Source organism: Camelus dromedarius, chromosome 2 (assembly GCF_036321535.1).
Source record: "Camelus dromedarius isolate mCamDro1 chromosome 2, mCamDro1.pat, whole genome shotgun sequence".
Taxonomy (NCBI): Eukaryota; Metazoa; Chordata; class Mammalia; order Artiodactyla; family Camelidae; genus Camelus; species Camelus dromedarius.
In genome coordinates this window covers 62,909,918-62,927,717 of record NC_087437.1, presented here as the reverse complement: position 1 = coordinate 62,927,717, position 17,800 = coordinate 62,909,918, and the positions used below count along the sequence as shown (strand labels likewise).

The window sequence follows — 17,800 nt, the reverse complement described above, 5'->3', positions numbered from 1 at the left end:
ATCTGACCAGCTAAAAGAGAGGTGCCTTGGGCAGAAGTTCCTGAGACAGGGTCTTTTGGACTTTGTATTTCCCAATATGATGAAGAGGCTTGGTTGTGAATATTCTGGTATTGGCAGTCCCCTTGTGGGGACTGCCGTGTGCCGCCTTGTCTGGGGATGGACTCCAGAAAACCACCTCTTTGACCCCAGTTGATAATTAGGTAAGCAATCATCTGTTGAAGAGTTATTCCCTGGCAAAAGATGAGTTAATCCAAAAGAGATGGCATGGTTTGAGCATCCCAAACAAAGGCTTGTTATGGTGATTTGTCCGATTTCACAGAGGGATATGCAGAGGTTGAGAGCGTGCTGTTAGTGGCTATTTCTGGATTCCAGCTTTCATATGCATATTGGAAGAAATATAGTCTTTACTACCGGGTTTTTAATTGTTTACATTTTGTTTAAATCAGGAATTGAGTTAATCTGTGAAAAAGACATTGATCTGGCGGCCCAGGTGCAAGAGCTATTGGAGTTTCTCCACGAGAAGCAGCATGAATTGGAGCTTAACGCGGAGCAGACCCACAAGCGGCTGGAGCAGTGCCTTCAGCTACGGCACCTCCAGGCTGAAGTCAAACAGGTGAGCCTGGCCATCTAGCCCTCTGCCTTCAGCCTGGGCTTCCCAGCAGCTGAGTCTGACCTGAGCCTGTTCCTGGTACGGGGTAAGGCATACAGAGCCACAGGTATACCCGGAACTTAGGAAATAGGTAAGGTAAGGTGTGGTTGCATTTGTTTCTGAAAACTAGGCTGCTATCTATTGGCTCCGACAAACAGATCTAATGGTACAACGGCTCAGACTACACATGCATCATTTCTCTGCCTTATAACAATCTAAGGAGAGCATTCCAGTACTTTTCCAAGTTGTTCTTAGCCACTGAGTCCATTCTCTTCCTTTCTATCCTCAATCCTGCGCAGAGTTCATGGGAAATACAAAGCCCTTATCAATAAGCGTATGCAGGCTTTAGAGCCAGGCTGATTAATGTGGGGCACCTGTGTGCCTAGTACTGCACTTGAGATATAGACAGTATGTGGTAGCCATCGTTCAGTTCCCATCATTCTTTCAATGTGTGTATAGTTCTCATAAGAAAATGTTCTAGACACATTAAAGCCACTTTTAAAAAGAGAAGAGTTCTTACCTGTATGAGACATGATACTATTTTACTAAAGAATATACCCTTACGGTTCCTAGGACTCTTTAGGAACATACATACAATGACCAATGGCACATTTTAAAAATACTACATATTTATATTTTGAACAGACTAAGTGGGAATCATTAGCATAATGAATGGGGATTTCCTATTTAGACAAAGTGGGATTGAAGAAATACAAATGTAATCATAATTCCATTTACTGAGTACCTGCCTTTTGTACCTATCTCTTAATCAGTCCTCACAACCATTCTCTGAAGCAGATATTACTGTCCTTACAGAGGAGGTCTCTGAAGCTTAGAGAAGTCACCAGACAAAGGTCACACTGAACTCACCATCACCCTCCATGGGTCCAGGACGGCTTCCTGGCAGGGCAGACTCCACAGCACTTCAGTGTTTACTCCTTCCGCTCCACACTTTCCCAAGCAACCCCATCCACCTGCTTCCTCTAAGCAGAGCCCCACCCAAAGTATCCTAAGCAGAGATACATCTTCCTCTTTTAAATGTTTTTTTCCTTATGTACAGTGACTGCTAGAGTTTTTACATTTGTCTATTAATTTAGCACAAGAAAAAAAGACATCATATTTTATTTATTTATTGCTCAGGCCCTTTTATTCAGGGTATTCCTTGCTGATGCTTCTCTTTTAGTTATTCTATATTATTTATTATAATATGCAAAATGATCTTCCCTACCCTCCTTCTTCTCCAATCAGTGCTCAGCCAGGGCCCGCCCTCTCTGTGCTGACGATCCGTCTTGAGCTCAGGTGAAATCACTGAGCCCCAGGCAAAGCCAGACCACTGCTGCTTTTCTGTTTAATTGCCCTGGGGTCACACCTGAGTCCCTGGAGAGACCTGTTATTCATGGGGACATGGGAGGAATCCTAGCTAGCCCAGTGCAGTGATGAGTATACAAATTCTGAACCTCTTGGCAGTAATGATAGTCTTTATTTTCATAGGAGAAGTACTTTCTTACGTGGGATCTCACTTAAGGAGAACAGGCCCATGGGGGACTGTGATATACATTTACTTTACAAATGAGGAAACTGAGGACCAGAGGATTAGTGCTCCCAGGGCCTCTTGACTAGTTAGCTCAAAGTTGAGCCCAGGCCTCATGAATCCAAGGTCCTACAGTTTGCCTCTGCTGGGCCCCTCTCCCACCCTGGAGTCCCGGGAGAAATAGAAAGAAGCCCTCCAGCAGAGTGCAGTCTGCTGCAGCACCGTGGCAGAGGGCCGGCGCCTGCCTGGTGAGTCAGTGGCTCCAGCAGGCCATGGGAGTTCTCCTCCATTCTCCTTTTTCACAGTCATCTGAATAAAATATCCAGATAACAGGGAAATTATTCCTAATTGACTTTGAAATGAAATATATGCCATTGCTTTTGTTCCTGGTGTTTTATTTTATTTATTTTTCGCTACAGCACTAATAATAGGGCCAGCTTCCTAATTATGTTTTTCTTGACTGAGATGAAAATGGAAATGAAATGAATTTTCATCCTCCAAGTATACATTTTGCACAGGATGGGGAGCTGGGACGATGAAAGGTAGTTTGTCAAGTGGGGAAGTGGATCATCCGTCCATGGATAACCCAGGCTTGACTAATATCTGTATACATTCCCATTAAGTGTTTCATGAACTGGAGGACAAAAAAAAAGTATTCGTCTGTGGGAGTGAGAACATTCCTTCTTCTCTCCATCATGGCAGGAATGATGCAAAGGGAGTTGTAGTTCAAATTGGGACTGGATGGCTCGGGTCAGCCTTTAGGAAACCCGTGAAGGCCTTTGCAAAGGACGGCGGCCCCTGGAGGCGCCGAGGTACTGCCTGCACGGTTAAGCCACCATGCCTCATTGGACAGACTTGTTTTCCTTGTCGACATGGGCTCTTTCTTTTGGGAGTCGTCTGATGCAGTTTCAGAGAAGGTGTTTGTGTTTGATGGACGTTGGTGGAGTGGGAAATATTGATTTGGAAGCTGTTGACACTTGGAAACAGGGAGTTAATTTAGATGTCAGTATTGATCAGTGGGGCTAAATTTAGACACTAGCTCCAGAGTTTCTCTTTTGAAGTTACTCTCAAAAAAAAAAAAAGGGAAGAAAGAAAGAATGAAAAGACCTTATTGAAATGCCATCAGTGGGGACAGGAAGGGAGAGGACAGCAATGTGTCATCATACAGCTCTGTCATTAGAGCTCATCACTTAAAGGTTTAGATTTGGCCTTCATACCCGTAAGTGTAGTTAACGCCACTTCAGTTATATAAACTGAAGCTTTGAGGAATGATGATGTCACAGAAATTGGACTGAAAATTATTTTTAAGCATTTAGAGCAAATGAAACTGATTAATGCAAGTGGTTTTCTTTCTGAAGGGATTATACAGGACTTTGTATCTAAAATAAATGGCCTAACCCCTCCAGAGAAACACTGAGCCTTGAAGGGAAGCTGCTCTCCTGATTCCAGCTCATGGTATAGGGCCCTGGACCACCCAGGTGCTCCCTTTCTTCTAGAAAAATAGCTTAGACCATTCTCCAGACCCCACAGAATGCTCTGATTGCTTTCCAGGAAAATTGCTACTCTGGTAAGGATGACCTCACATTTATTAGATAATTCAGGAAGGTTTGAAAAACCTATTTAATGGGCATAAAACTAACTGAATTTCCATATGTATTCCTACAGAGCAATGCATTTAGCAGAAAATAGGCCGAAATGGATTTATAAGATGTTGGAGCTCTAAGCTATGGAGAAAGAAATCATGCTTATTTGTCTACTAAAGACATTGCCTTAAATTACCCCCATGGACCAAATACTGGCCAAAATTTGCATGTGATCAAGATGGGAATTTAAAACAAAGAAGAACATATTACCTTCTCATGTTCCTCTAGAGAATATGGTGTTTTGTTCTGTTCACTGTGCATAAAAGTTAGAAAGGAGCTGGAGTAGATCCAAAAGAGAGGCAGCCAAAGGGACAAGTACTATCCATTTGTTAACAAGACACACAGTCACAGCCTGTAAAACCATGAAGGATGAACATGTATAATCTCATAAACCGTGAATTTTTCAAACTAAGAAGCACTAGAAATGTGGCAGGCTCCCAGTTACTGTCTGAGGGGCTGATGGTTTTCCTGTGGCTGGAGTTTCAGAAACGACTGTGCCTTGTGATAAGTCATCTGCAGTAGCAGGAGTTAGAATCAGTGTCCCTCATAGCCTTATTGTCAGCATTACCTAGAGAACACAGCCTATGTGAGCAGCTGCCCTACCCTGCGAAGTCACAGGATCCAGCTTGCCCAGCTTCGATGGCATCATCATTGTGGACATTCACGTCCAGTTAATCACATCCATTCTTCTCCTAACACGGGATCATCTGAGCTTCCTTGGCCTGAGGATGCAATATATCTCCATCACTCAGTTCCCCCTCTCAGCTCTGACCGAGCTGAATTTGTAGCCTAGCTCCTAAGTCCCCAAGCAGCAAGGGTCTTCCAGACCCTCATTTCTACAGAGCCAAGTTTCTCTGTTATCCTGTGGTCACAGGACAGTCTCTGAATTTTGAAAGAAGTAAGGAATGTTAGGGCTCAACGTGACCTTCAAAGACCATGTAACCTATAGGTAAACTGTTGTCTAAGGTGGATGACCAACATAAAATGTTCGTTCTAAGGGTCACATTTTGTGGTTTGCAAAATACTTTTATGTTAGTTATTTCATTTCATCTATACCCTGTGACTTACCATATGACAGATGAGAAAACTGAGCCTCAGAGAGATTAAATGACATTTCCAAAGTCACACAGCTCAAGATCAGTAGGACCAACATTTTCTCATTCTTGTTACAAAATTTCTGCTGCTGCCTTTCACTCACTTGGATGCTCACAGAAGAATAAATCACCAATTTTATGAACCAGGAAGATAAAGGATTACAGTAATAGAGTATTTTTTAGTAAAAAGAAAACTTATTGTTATTATGCAAAGCATAATTATTTAAAGAATGCTCAAGTAATCTTTTTTCTTATTTAATCTTTTTTAATTGAAGTGTAGTTAATTTACAATGTTGTGTTAATTTCTGGTATACAGCATAGTGATTCAGTTATGTTTTTATATATATAGATACAGGTATAGATATAAATACAGATTTCTTTTCATATTCTTTTTCCTTATAGGCCATTACAAGGTACTGAATATAGTTCCCTGTGCTATACAGTAGGACCTTGTTTATCTATTTTATATATAGTAGTTAGTATCTACAAATCTCAAACTCCCCATTTATCCCTTCCCACCCCCTTTCCTCCCTGGTAAACGTAAGTTTGTTTTCTATGTCTGTGAGTCTATTTCTGTTTTGTAAAAACAGTAATAGAAAATCATACCAACAAGAGTTGTCATTGATCAGAGTACAAAGATGATAACAAAACAGCTAAAGTGTCTACATCACATCAGAATAAACCAATAAGGCTCTACAAATACTAGAATAAAAATCAATATTCTTAAAGTTTCTCTTCTCATTGTGAGAGGTATAAGTGAAGAATCATAGCATTACCTACCTAGCTTTGCCTCAAAACTAAAACTCACCAGCACCACCGTCATCAGTCAGGCTTTGCATTTCACAGTATGTTGCATCAACCCTGGTACAGAAGGGAAGGCACTGTTACCCTACCTTTGCAAATGAAAAAGTTGCGGTTCAGAGGGGTTAAGTGTTTTTACCAGGTTGTAACAAAGCCACGTGTTCTGCCTTTCGATTTTGTGCTCTTTCTACACTGCCTCAGTTCAGCTTCTAGGACTGAGTCCAGGACTTCAACATGGGAGATTTGATTTTGGGAAGATGAAAATGCATGGGACTTTAATCATCAGCATCTGTCCCACCCCTGAAGCCAAGCCATTGATTAAATAAACTACCATACGTTTTTATCTTTCTAAAATCAAATCTCCCATGCTGAAGGCCTGGAATGCCTTTATAAACAGCATCTAGGAAATAAAAATGAACAAGAATATCAAGGTTATGGTATGATTTAATGAAAGATGGAGAGACTGAAACCTATATTTCTAAATGAACAACCTGTTAGATGGGGATCCCACAACCATAGCTCTAACTGATGTTTTCAGTTGGCTGAGACCAGAAAGGAAATATTCCAGCAAGACTCAGGAGGCCCAGAGGGAGTCAAATTGCCCCCAAGCATTGATTTGTGATGCACATTGAGAAAATGTTTCTTTGACACCTTTAAATGAATCTTGAACCAAGCAAAATGCAGTGAATCATGGCAGAAGGACTTCCATAGTTCAAAACTATAAATTGTAAGCTCCATTTTCCAAAGATGAGAAGCGTTTAGGCATGCAATTCGTGTGTGCATGTCCCCAAACTTCCAGCCAGCTTTCAGAAATCATTAGCAGCTCTAGTCAGCCAGCCACAGAACACCAGTGGCATCAGAGATTTCACACATACACTCTGAGCAGTTATTTCCTGCAACTAATTGCTTTACAGATTGGCATCTTATCCACAATCTGCCAGGCGGCCCATGAATTAACATCTCAATCCAAATAGCCCTGCTTCAGTGGGGTTTATGTCCCGATGTTATCCGTGCACAATAGGGCATCAGTCATTTTCTGCCCAAGGAGGGAATTTGAGAAATACCTGTGAGGTTTATGAAATAGGAGACCAGGCTTAGTATTTTTCTAACTGTTTAAATGAAGAAGTTGAGAGAAGGAAAAAAATCTGAAACTATTTGAAACAGATTGTGGTGTCTTCTGCTTTGCCTTGAAGTAACAGATGGATGGTATTTACTGATCTCAAAATTTCAGAAGAATTTTTATTTCCTCTCCAAGCAAACTCTCAGATGCCTTAATAAAGCAAATATTTGGCAATTTTCTGATGATCAGACACAAGGTAGATTTTCAAGGTTTAATACTTCTGGTTGGATTATTTGCACTTGACTCTATTAGCTGGATAATTGCCACGTCTCCATTTCAGCCGAGACTGTCTAGACAGTGTCAGCTGTTTCTCCTTCTATTCTAATATTCCCTAGCTGAGTTTTCTTTCCCCTAGTACTAATTAAGGTCACCTAGAAATTTTACTCAGCCTAGCCATAGCCTCTAAATAATTTAAGTCAATTAGAACATACTCCCTCTTTCTAATGGTCCAGTGTGTAGACAATTCATACTATTTTGCTTGTTTTCCTTCTTCTCCCTTTGCGTTATTTAACCAATCAAAGCTCAAACCTGCCTACTCTTGACTATTTTGCAAGATGTAGGAGATTGGACCCACTGCTCAGTGTATTTTCCATAGGTAGTCGTTCACTCTTTTAAAAACATTACTACATACCTGTCGCACATGAGGTACTATGCTAGGAACTGGGTCAGATTAAAATATGACTAATATATCACTCTAGTCTTCTGGGAGTTTATGTTCTAAGGAGGTGGGAGGGAGGGAGAGAATGGTCAAAACAGAAGTCAAAATAACAGAATAAGGCAGGCTGTGGTGAGTGCCACAGAGGTGGTACATACAAAATGGTCTGGTTTTAGTGGATGATGAAGAGATTGTTTCTAATGGGAGTGGTTAGGTATGGGAGATTTCAAAAAGTTGTTGATATTTGACATGGGCCTTAAAAAAAAGAAAACGATACCAACAGATGGAATTTATTCATTTATACCTTACTATGTCCCAGAAGGAACTTCAGAAACATACATACAATGCAATCAGATAAAGTAATGTTTAAACTAAGTGGGTGAGGAAATGGACTGAGGAGTTATAAAGGTTGAAAAGAAAACATGATGCTGGGAATGAGGTTGGTACTTAAAATAAGTCTCTTGTGGCACAGGATGCAGGCATAATTAGGGAGATTTTAATTATCTAGACCCGTCCTGTCCTCTCTTCAACTGTGGGTAGAAGATAATGAGCTCTCTGGCTGAAGGATCCATCACAGAAGGTAGCAGCTCTGTGGAAGCTCCATTCACCTATGTTCTTGTCCTGACACCTGTGTTCTAGGTCCTGGGATGGATCCGCAATGGGGAGTCAATGCTCAACGCCAGCCTGGTGAACGCCAGCTCTTTGTCTGAAGCAGAGCAACTGCAGCGGGAGCATGAGCAGTTCCAACTGGCCATCGAGGTAACACCCAAATCCGGCTATACTGGCCTCCCTTCCCCTTTCTGCTCTGCACCTTAGGCAGGATGATTCCTCAAGATGTGGGCACTTCTTTATCTATTGAAGTCATCACTCTTTCTAGTGAAATGGGCCAGGTAGCCTCCCTGTCACCCAAGAATTGATGGAGAAGTAAATGCAGTGGTTCAGCACCCCAAGGAAGCCTGGTATTAGAAGACAAGTATTCACACTACTAATGTGGATCTTTCTTATTTATTTGTAACTTTAACCTTCAAGGCTTGCAGTGCATTGAGTTTTTATATGTTAACGGACTACTCACCATGTGAGAAATGGGAAACTAAAAGTTCAGAAGTCACTTCTACTTGAAGATCACTCAGAATTGAGGATAAACCACTGCAGAAGTTACTAGCAAATTAGGATTCCATTTTTAAACATTTAGTTTACATGTAATATTTAGGTTCTACTGTCAGATTCTGCCTTTTAACAAGAGCAGCGCGCACGGGAGCAGACGGCTCTAGGTAGTATGCATCACTGAACTCAGTTATTCAGTTGTGCTAATGAAAGTCATATTTAAGGATTAAACTGAAACCAGAAATTCACCAACCAAGACTTGTTTTAAAGGCTATTTTAAAATAAAACTCCACTTATGATAGTCTGATATAAACTTTGTCTTGCTTTAAATAATACCTTTAATTATCCTTCCTGCTAGAATATTTCCTTCCCAAAGAGACTTGAGCTGATTGCTTTAGAGTGACATGGGGAAAAGAGTAGGAAATGGGACATGGGCACTATGTTAAAAATAAAATAAGTTCAGCACCAATGGGAAAAGAGATAAATTACTTGTTCATTACTTGTGGTTTAGTATGAAACTCAGCCTACTTCTGAGTGTGTAAGAAATGCAAAAGTATTGTTTTCTACCAGAAAAAATACAACAATGATTAAAGATTTAACTGTGTATACCAGTAAGTATATCTTTAATACAGTAATCCAACAGATATCTAGCCATTTTAAACTAGTATTGATTGATTTCTACTAATCTTCCAAGAACTATCTCGTATGTGAAAACATTTAAACATTGTCACGAATGACATATTTCTATAAGATGCCTGATATATTCTTAGGAACCATTGCTAGAATTAGAGTCCTGTCTGAGATTTGAGATTTAAAAATAAACTATATACCACACACGCAGCATGGGCAAATCATTTTCTAAGGAAGAACTAACCGGAGGAGAGAAGTTTTATCATCGTCAGCTGTCTCTGCTGCATTTTATTGGCATGCCCAAATATGAGAGCGTTAAGATCTATTCCTCGTAAAGGAGAAATCAGGACTGGGGTTATACTCAAGAATCAGGCACACAGTGGCACGGCCCCATAGAGAGGCAGCACTGAAGAGAATGATGAAGGTTGGGCAGTCATACTAGAGGCAGGGCATGGAGCTGTGAGGGATGCTAGGCGGAGAGAACACAGCCCTTGGCTATACCGCCTCCTTGTTTATCTTGAATGTGAAGGTTTACCTGCTTTGTTCAGGTAATTAAATTTTCAGTCCCTTAATCAAACGTTGGGCAAGTAAAACCATGACACCCTTGAGCGTCTCAATGAGCAAGTAGAAAATAGTGGGTAAATGCATTAGCAGTGCTGTTGAAATGACTGAGTTCCACGTGACTTGTATACAAGTGCAGTGTTTGTATTAATTTGCATTAGATGCTGTTGCATCCTTACAGAATGGAGGCTCACTAAGCATATACATGTCTGTTTAATTTCATGGGTGCAACTTGATCAAATATCCTTGAAATCGATGTTGAGATATAGACCCCTGTAGAATTTATGTCTGTGGGCTCAAGAGGACAGAACAGGTGGGATTTCTGGAAGATCTTGGGAGTGGAAGGTAGGCAGGGTCTGCAGCATGGCTAGAATATTGAAGAGAACAGAACCAGAATTTCAACATGTGTTCCTTCTCCAGGTGGCCTTGGCCTTCTCTCTAAATGTGTCAGTTTAGACCAGGTTCTACACTGGGGGGAAATAGGCCAGGGAGGATTTAAGCAAGTTGAAAGGACATCTAACTAGTCTGGTTTGATTTAACCCATTTTGGTGATGTTCCTGGAGGCCTTTACAGTGATCACTGATAAGGAACATAATTTGACATTTTGGGCCCTAAGAAAGAACCTTGGGCTCCAGAAGGGAAAATAAAAAGCTATGGGTAAGATGATCAGATAATTTATTGTTAAAACTGAGACACTTTTAAGAATGAAGGAGGGATTTATTAATAACTAAGCCAGAAAAATCAGCAAATGCTAGAACTGTCATGGGCAGACCAAGATGTTTGCTCACCCTTGCTTGGGTGACATCATGAGTCTGAAGGTTTTGGTTTCCCCAGAGAAGGTCAGAATGTTTATCTGAAGGAGCCTTGGTTTCAGAAAAACTTCTCCAGGGCCATTCAGAGTGGAGAGTAGTACCCAGCACTCAGAGACATGGCTTTTTCAGCAAACCCAGGTTATTACTTGTTAGTATCCGAGATGTTGTGGCTGATGTGTCTTCAAGGACTGTGAACATCATAAAGACAGGCTTGATTTTAAAATCCATTTTTATTTGAAATCCTCTTATGCATTTTAAGCATAAGCATTATGGCAGAAATAGTAGTTAAAACTGGATAATAAATTCAGTTGATTTGGTTCAGTTTTCTTCCATGTACTCCTACTAAATATGAACATCCTCAATAATCCGTGTCTCCAAGGTACAGCACTCAGTAGGATTAGATAATGGTAGAAATAAATGCAAAATAATGACTCAAGCTTAGTAAAGCAAAGATTATGTCATATGAAGAAGAGTCTACAGTTTAGGAAAGTAAAGGGAAGAAGGGGCTCCCAGGACTATTAGATAATAATGAGTTTCAGAATAAGGAAAAGGATTTATTATATAGCATGAATTGTAGGAAAACTAAAGTTACTCCTCCAGTCTCAGAGAAAAAGACATGGTAACGAGTTTAGGATGACAATTATATGCTGGTTTCATATACTGAGGAGAGGCCAGATAATTATCATAATGACTAATGTTCATTTGGCGAACCTTCCTCTTCATGAGAAATTGTAGATACCTTTCTAATTGCTAGAGGTAAAATGATGTGGTGTGAAAGAGTGGAAAGGACATAGATTTGGGAATAGGTCACACCTGGTTTTATCACCTCCTTGGTTGTACATTTTTGGGCAAGTCACTTAACCAGCCTGAACCTCAGTTTCTTAATCTGTGAAGTGGGAATAATAATATCCACCTTGTAGTAGTGTCATGAGAACTAGAAAAAAATATGCATAAGTACAGTGCTTTGCACGGAGTATACACCTGCTGGTTAAATGACAGCTGTTAAAGTGATTTTTTTTTAAACAGTCCTTGCCTTGAGAGTTTCACCATCTAAGTATAGAAAATCAGCCAACTGTTAGATGAGTGATATAGGCATTTAGAAGAGGGTCGTTTTTAGTGAGTCTCAGTCTGTCCAGAAGGGCTCTTTGAAGAAGGTTGGAACTGAGCTTTGTCTCCAAGGAAGACTGGAACACAGACAAGGAGAGACTATGGGGTGTTCCTTAAAGGCAGGGAGAATGAAGATGGCAAAGACAAGAAAGTGGTTCAATTGGTTTTGTAAGGAAGTTGTAGGTAATGATGTTATAGAAGTAATTGGGACCACAATGTGAGGGGCTTTTAATGAAATCCTCTAAAGTTTGGGCTTGATTTCATAGCAATGTGGGATCACTGAAAGCATCTAAATTGAGAGAGGGGAGTGATACTTGGAGCATAAAATTATAGTTTTAGCTATTGGAAAGGATGCTAGAAGTCACTTAATCTAAACACTTCCTATTGCAGAGAATTAATCTGTCAGAAGTGTAAGGGATGAGTTTGGCGGGTTAGTAATAGAAAGTAAGAAGACTAGTTGGGTGACCACCACAGCAGTCTAGGTATGAAGTGAGAGCAGGACTGGGATTCGGGGTGAGGACAGCAGGCAAGGATGATGACATGATTGTAATCCTAGGTGGCAGTGAGGAGGGCACCATCAACAGAAGGCGGACTGCAGTGGGAAGACTTTTAGGGGGAAGAGGAGTTTAGTTTTATATGTGGAGCTTGAGCAGGGCTGTGGGAGAAAGGTGGAGGCTTTGGTTGGGCAGTAAAGCCACTTGCATTCATTGGTGACGTTTCCTCCTCTCTCTTGGAAGATCTTTCATTTGTACTAACAATGCATCTTTGTAAGTGACTGACATGGGGCAGACAGCTAGATCATCCAAATCAGTGCTACTGACCTGGGTGAGAGGTGTGGCAGGCAGCTCACCGTCACATCCAAAGGCAGTTAAAGATGAGGGTCAGTTGTTGGGCGAGAGATAGAGACTGGAGGGTCATTTACAAAGAGGAGATGATAGAAGCCAAGGGAATGGATGAGAACTCTGCAGTAGTGGACAGAAACCAAGAAAGGACCTTGGGGTACCTCTGCATTTAGGAGACAGTAAAAGAAATTGGTCCCAATATGTAAAACAGAAAGAAGCCAGAGACTTGTACTGGGTCATTTCTGCCTGTTAGTTTACCTTTTCTAGCTTCATCCAGAAATTAGGAACCCAGATGCTAATGTGGTCAATCAGGACTGAAGGCTGACTCAGGGGCAAAGCAAGGGAATGAGGGAGTCTAGGTTACTATAGGAGATCGTGTTAACATAGCGAATACTGAGGACAGATTCAGGAGCAGGGGAAGGGAAGCCAGGAGGTGGCTGATAGACTGGGAAGAAGGCATAGGACTGTGTAGACTGCCGACTGGGATAAGGGTGAAGGGGGAGGTAGGGGTGAAAAGAGGAAGGGTTGTACTCCCATACGGGGAGTGCTGAATGGAGTGGCCTGGAGAATGGTCCCAGTGCTGCTGCCCACGAGGGCAGAAATCATTCAGGAGTAATTTACTGGGCTGCTAGCTGCCCTTTTCCACTGCCGGCTAAGCTATACTCTCCTCCAAGTGCAAAAGCCAAATTAGCACTGGGCCATGGGGTTGAAATGATCCCAGCAGCTGAGGTGAGGATCATATTACCTCTTTAAAAAAAAAAGTCATATGGCTCATCCACATCAGTCCTTTATTTTAATAAATTTTAAGCCCATTTGGCTCTCTCCCTGCCACCCAGTTTTCCAACCTGTTCTCTTCACCTTCCACAGTTAATGTGAACTGAGAATGCAAACCACATTTAGCCTGAATCAAAAAATAAACTTTCTACAATATATATTATCATAAAGGCAAACTTAAATAATGTAATAATGCAGGGTTATGTGTTGAGCTGAATTATCTACTGTGCTGTTCTGCTCCCTTGGTGAGGTAACTAAGAGATGGTGTGAGATGCTACTCTTCTGCTTATTAACCTGCCAAATTTCTTCCTTCTACTGGAATCCTTTTAAAACTGATCATTCATGTTAAAATGATTGCATTATTGGCTGAGATTTGTTACATGGGGATGTTTTTTATGCTCTATGTTTATTTGCTCTGTAAAATGGGACTACAGCAGTAATCTCCTCTGAAAACGCACAACGAGTTAATTTATAATTAGATTTGCAAAGGAAATTTAACTAATGTATGAATCAATCATGGAGCATATTTATACATAACTGCATTTCACTAGCACAGCAACTGAAATGTCTTTAAAACGCAGAGTGATGCAAGTAGGAGAGAAGGAGTGGGGGCAGAAATTAAGGACCTGAGCAATTAGTTAATGAAAATGCATGATATACTTTTTCTAAATATGCTTTTAAAACAATGATATATTGAATCATCATGACAGCATGTTTGAATCAGTCATTTAAAGCTTTTTAACTTTTCTGCATCTTTCCACTCACGCCTCACTCCACCCCCTCCCATACCACGCCTGGGTCATTCCCACGGACCTCTCTCTCCTCCCCTTGTGCCCAGTCCCTCTTTCATGCCACTTCCTTGCAGAAGACACACCAGAGCGCCCTGCAGGTGCAGCAGAAAGCTGAGGCACTGCTCCAGGCTGGCCACTACGATGCCGACGCCATCCGGGAATGCGCTGAGAAGGTGGCCCTCCACTGGCAGCAGCTCATGCTGAAGATGGAAGACCGGCTAAAACTGGTCAATGCCTCAGTGGCCTTTTACAAAACTTCTGAACAGGTGAGAGAGAGGGTTGTGGACTGTGTGGGGCTGAGACTGATGGAGGGCTATTTTCTGCCTCACACTGCAAATCTGCTGAATCTTCCTGGCAAGAAGCCAGTCCTCTGAGCCTTTGAGAGTAGAAGAATGATTTGTGGAGACACTGCAGTTTGCTTCCTTATAATCCTTTCCATTAGAGGAGTGGACCTTGTGATTTGTTTCTTATAAATTTCTCAAATTCATCATATTTAGGCATTGAAGTGGAAACTGGGTAGGTTTACACCGAATGCTAAATTTGAGTGGTGTACCAGTTAGCTGTTGCCACAATGGTGGTGTGTAACAAATCACCCCCCCCAAAACCAGTGGTATAAAACAATGAGAATTTATTTTTTGCTTAAGTATTTGGAGTTCAGCTGATCTTGGCTGAGTTTGGTAGAGCTAGGCTCCAAGCTGTAGACTGGGTCTAGATCTGTTTCCATGTCTGTTATCCTTCTTGATCAGCAGCTACTAAAGGCACATTTATAGTGAAAGGCAGGAGTGCAAGCATCCAAAATCTGCTGTGCAAGCACATTTCAAGTCTGCTTGTGTCACACGCTCTAGCCTCCTTTTGACGACAACTCACATGGCCAAGCCAGTATCAGTGAAACAGGGCAGCCTATGACTCCTATGAAGGTTGAGAGAGGAGAATGACAATTTGCTGAACATAATCTAATCTACCACAGTCAGGCGGTATGTACTGCTTGAAAAACACACAGCTCTTTTGCTCATGGGGTTCCCAGTTTGATGGAGGAAACAGCTCTCTGTCATTGGAGAACTATGAGCCTAAATGGTAGGATGGTGCAGCTGGGGGAGAAAAGGCAAAAGATACATACAGCAGGGCCATAAAGATGCAACCCCATTACTAGTATTTCTGTACAGCAGTATGCACAAGGGCTAAGAGGATTTTTAAATGATTTGGGTGCTGTTAGGGAATTATCTTTATGAGATAGAGGTTTAAGATAGGAGTAATTTTATTCAGCATAAAATACTTTCCTCATTCAAATCAGTCCTTGATAGAAATTGATCAGAGAAACATTCTCCTCTGGGTGACTTACAGGGACCATGGGAAAGTCTATTTCGGAGCAAAGGTAACATGCCTGTTAGAGGGCCCTGCAGCCAGTGTTCATCTTACACCTTCTCTCAGACCTCCTTCCAGTAATTCAGAGAGATGATGCCTTTGATTCCACGGGAGAGGGAGCAGCAGACTAACATGACAGAGAGCTTCCCCAGTTGATGTATAAATTCAACACATCCCAGTCACATCCCAGCAAGCTTCTTTTTTATTTTAGAAATTGATATGCTGATTCTAAGATTTACATGGAAAAGCAAAGAACCTAGAATGACAAAAATAATCTTGAAAAGGAAGAACAAAGTTGGAGGAATTACACTACTTGATTTTAAGACTTATTCTAAAGCCGCGGTGATCAAGACAGAATGGTATTTGTGTAAGAATAGACACAGTGGAACAGGATAGAGGTTCCAGAAGTAGATCCACATATATATAGTCAGTTGATTTTTGACAAAGCAATCCAATAAGTGAAGTCGTTTCAACAAGTGGTGCTAAAGAAGTGAATATCCATATGAAAAAAAATGAGGCTCAATCCCTGCCTAACATCACATGTGGATTTTAATTTGAGATAGTTGAAGATGCTGAAGGGGACAAGGCACTAGATTAAGAGTCAGGAGGGGGAGGATATAACACAGTGATAGAGCACGTGCTTAGCATGCACGGGGTCCTGGGTTTGATCACCAGTACCTCTGTTAAGAAATACATAAATAAACCTAATTAGTTAGCACCCCCTGAAAAAAAAAGTAAAACAAAAATTTTTTTTTGAAAAGTCAAGAAATTTGACCTTGAACTGACCTTGCCAAAGGTCACTTTATCCCTCTAGATTTTTTATTCTTCACCTATTAAATTAGAGGACTAACACTGGATAATTTTTCCATTTCTTCTAGCTCCCAAACTGATTGGTTTTAAGTCTGATACTATCATGGGACAGATGTTAAGTACTCATTTTCTTAAAGTTTTTGTGTGTACATAATCTGTTTTTTCTGAAGATATCAGCCTCCTGCGTGTTTTCATGCCTTGCCACAAGAGCAGTGTGCGGTGCTAAAGAAACCAGCTAGAGTTCAGGGACAAGCCTTCTCACGACATAGGAAGCATGTTGGCTATGAGGGTGTTCTTCTTGGGACATCTTGCAGCTTATTTTTCAGCTCAGTTCATAACTCAGTAAGCATCCTAGCCAATGCCACCAAAAGGGATGACTTTCTCAGACAGAGGAGGCCAAGGATAGTTAGAGCTGCTCTCCTCTGCTGTCATGGCCAGGTATGTAATTACAGCCTATTAAAGGAAGGTATAGAGATTAGTTCCTATTTTCTGCATCCTTCCCTCGACTCTGACCCTAGGCTGCCCTGGGTCTCCTACTGCCACACCTAACCTGACTTACCTTCCAAGCCTCCATTTGAAATGCTTTTAGCCTTTTGAGTATGTTTAGAGCTGAAAGACTTCTTAACCATCTTTTAGGTTAACCCAAATTTGTTATCCCTCTGAAGGAAATGTACATTTTGCAACAGCAGGCCTGGAGACATCATTGGCTTACAGCAGTACCTTGAAACACTTTGGCTGGGATATTTTTCTCCAGGGAGGGGAAAGTTAGCATTCTTTTGTAGCCTTTAAGTCATACAACATAGGCAACTTCCTTCTTTACCTCTGCTTAAAGCTACTTCCTTCAAATACTGATGGTTGAACAATCCAAGGGTCTTCTCCAAACCTCCTTTTCCTGTTCTACCTATCATAGAGGTTATAGCAATATCATATATATAAACACTTTGAACCCCCCCCCAAATTACTAGTCTCTCTTCCTTTCTACCTCTGTATCCCATCCCTAGGTGATGTCATTAACCCCCATAGCTTCAGCCTTCAACCATCAACTGTCAGAAGATGATTCCAAAATCTGTATCTCAGTAGTAATTTGTCTCCCAAGCTCCAGACGCTGGATTCTTACCACCTCCTGGACTTCTCTTAGATGTCTCAGGGGCACTGCGTACCTAAGTTTACAAATTGAATTTCCAATGGAAAAACATCACTTGTGCAAGAACCTCTTGGCTAAAGGTCCTCATAAAATACTTCTTAAATGATTAATTTACTGAGTCTTTTCCTCTATGATTCATTAGGTCTGTAGTGTCCTGGAGAGCTTAGAACAAGAATACCGGAGAGATGAGGACTGGTGCGGTGGACGAGATAAACTGGGGCCAGCGGCAGAGATCGACCACGTCATTCCACTCATTAGTAAACATCTGGAGCAAAAGGAGGCCTTTCTTAAGGTCAGAGCACATTGTCATCCAAGGTCTGGGATTTTAGCCTTGTTTTTCATCCACTGTCTCCCTCTCTCCCCTCTCTTC

At 41.3% G+C, this 17,800-nt stretch overlaps 1 protein-coding gene across 18 annotated transcripts in view; it reads left to right on the top strand.

Moving 5' to 3' along the window:
- The window catches only part of KALRN (kalirin RhoGEF kinase), a 608,090-nt gene that overhangs the window by 347,185 nt on the left and 243,105 nt on the right, over window positions 1-17,800 (top strand). For 11 of the 18 annotated variants that reach the window (XM_064494420.1, XM_064494411.1, XM_064494431.1 and 8 more), the window contains exons 15-18: window positions 447-613; window positions 8,133-8,252; window positions 14,162-14,380; window positions 17,573-17,722. In XM_064494420.1, coding sequence (XP_064350490.1) covers window positions 447-613; window positions 8,133-8,252; window positions 14,162-14,380; window positions 17,573-17,722 — 656 coding nt within the window. The remainder of the gene's footprint in view (window positions 1-446; window positions 614-8,132; window positions 8,253-14,161; window positions 14,381-17,572; window positions 17,723-17,800) is intronic. The other 7 variants (XM_064494426.1, XM_064494419.1, XM_064494482.1 and 4 more) reach the window with 1 other exon arrangement.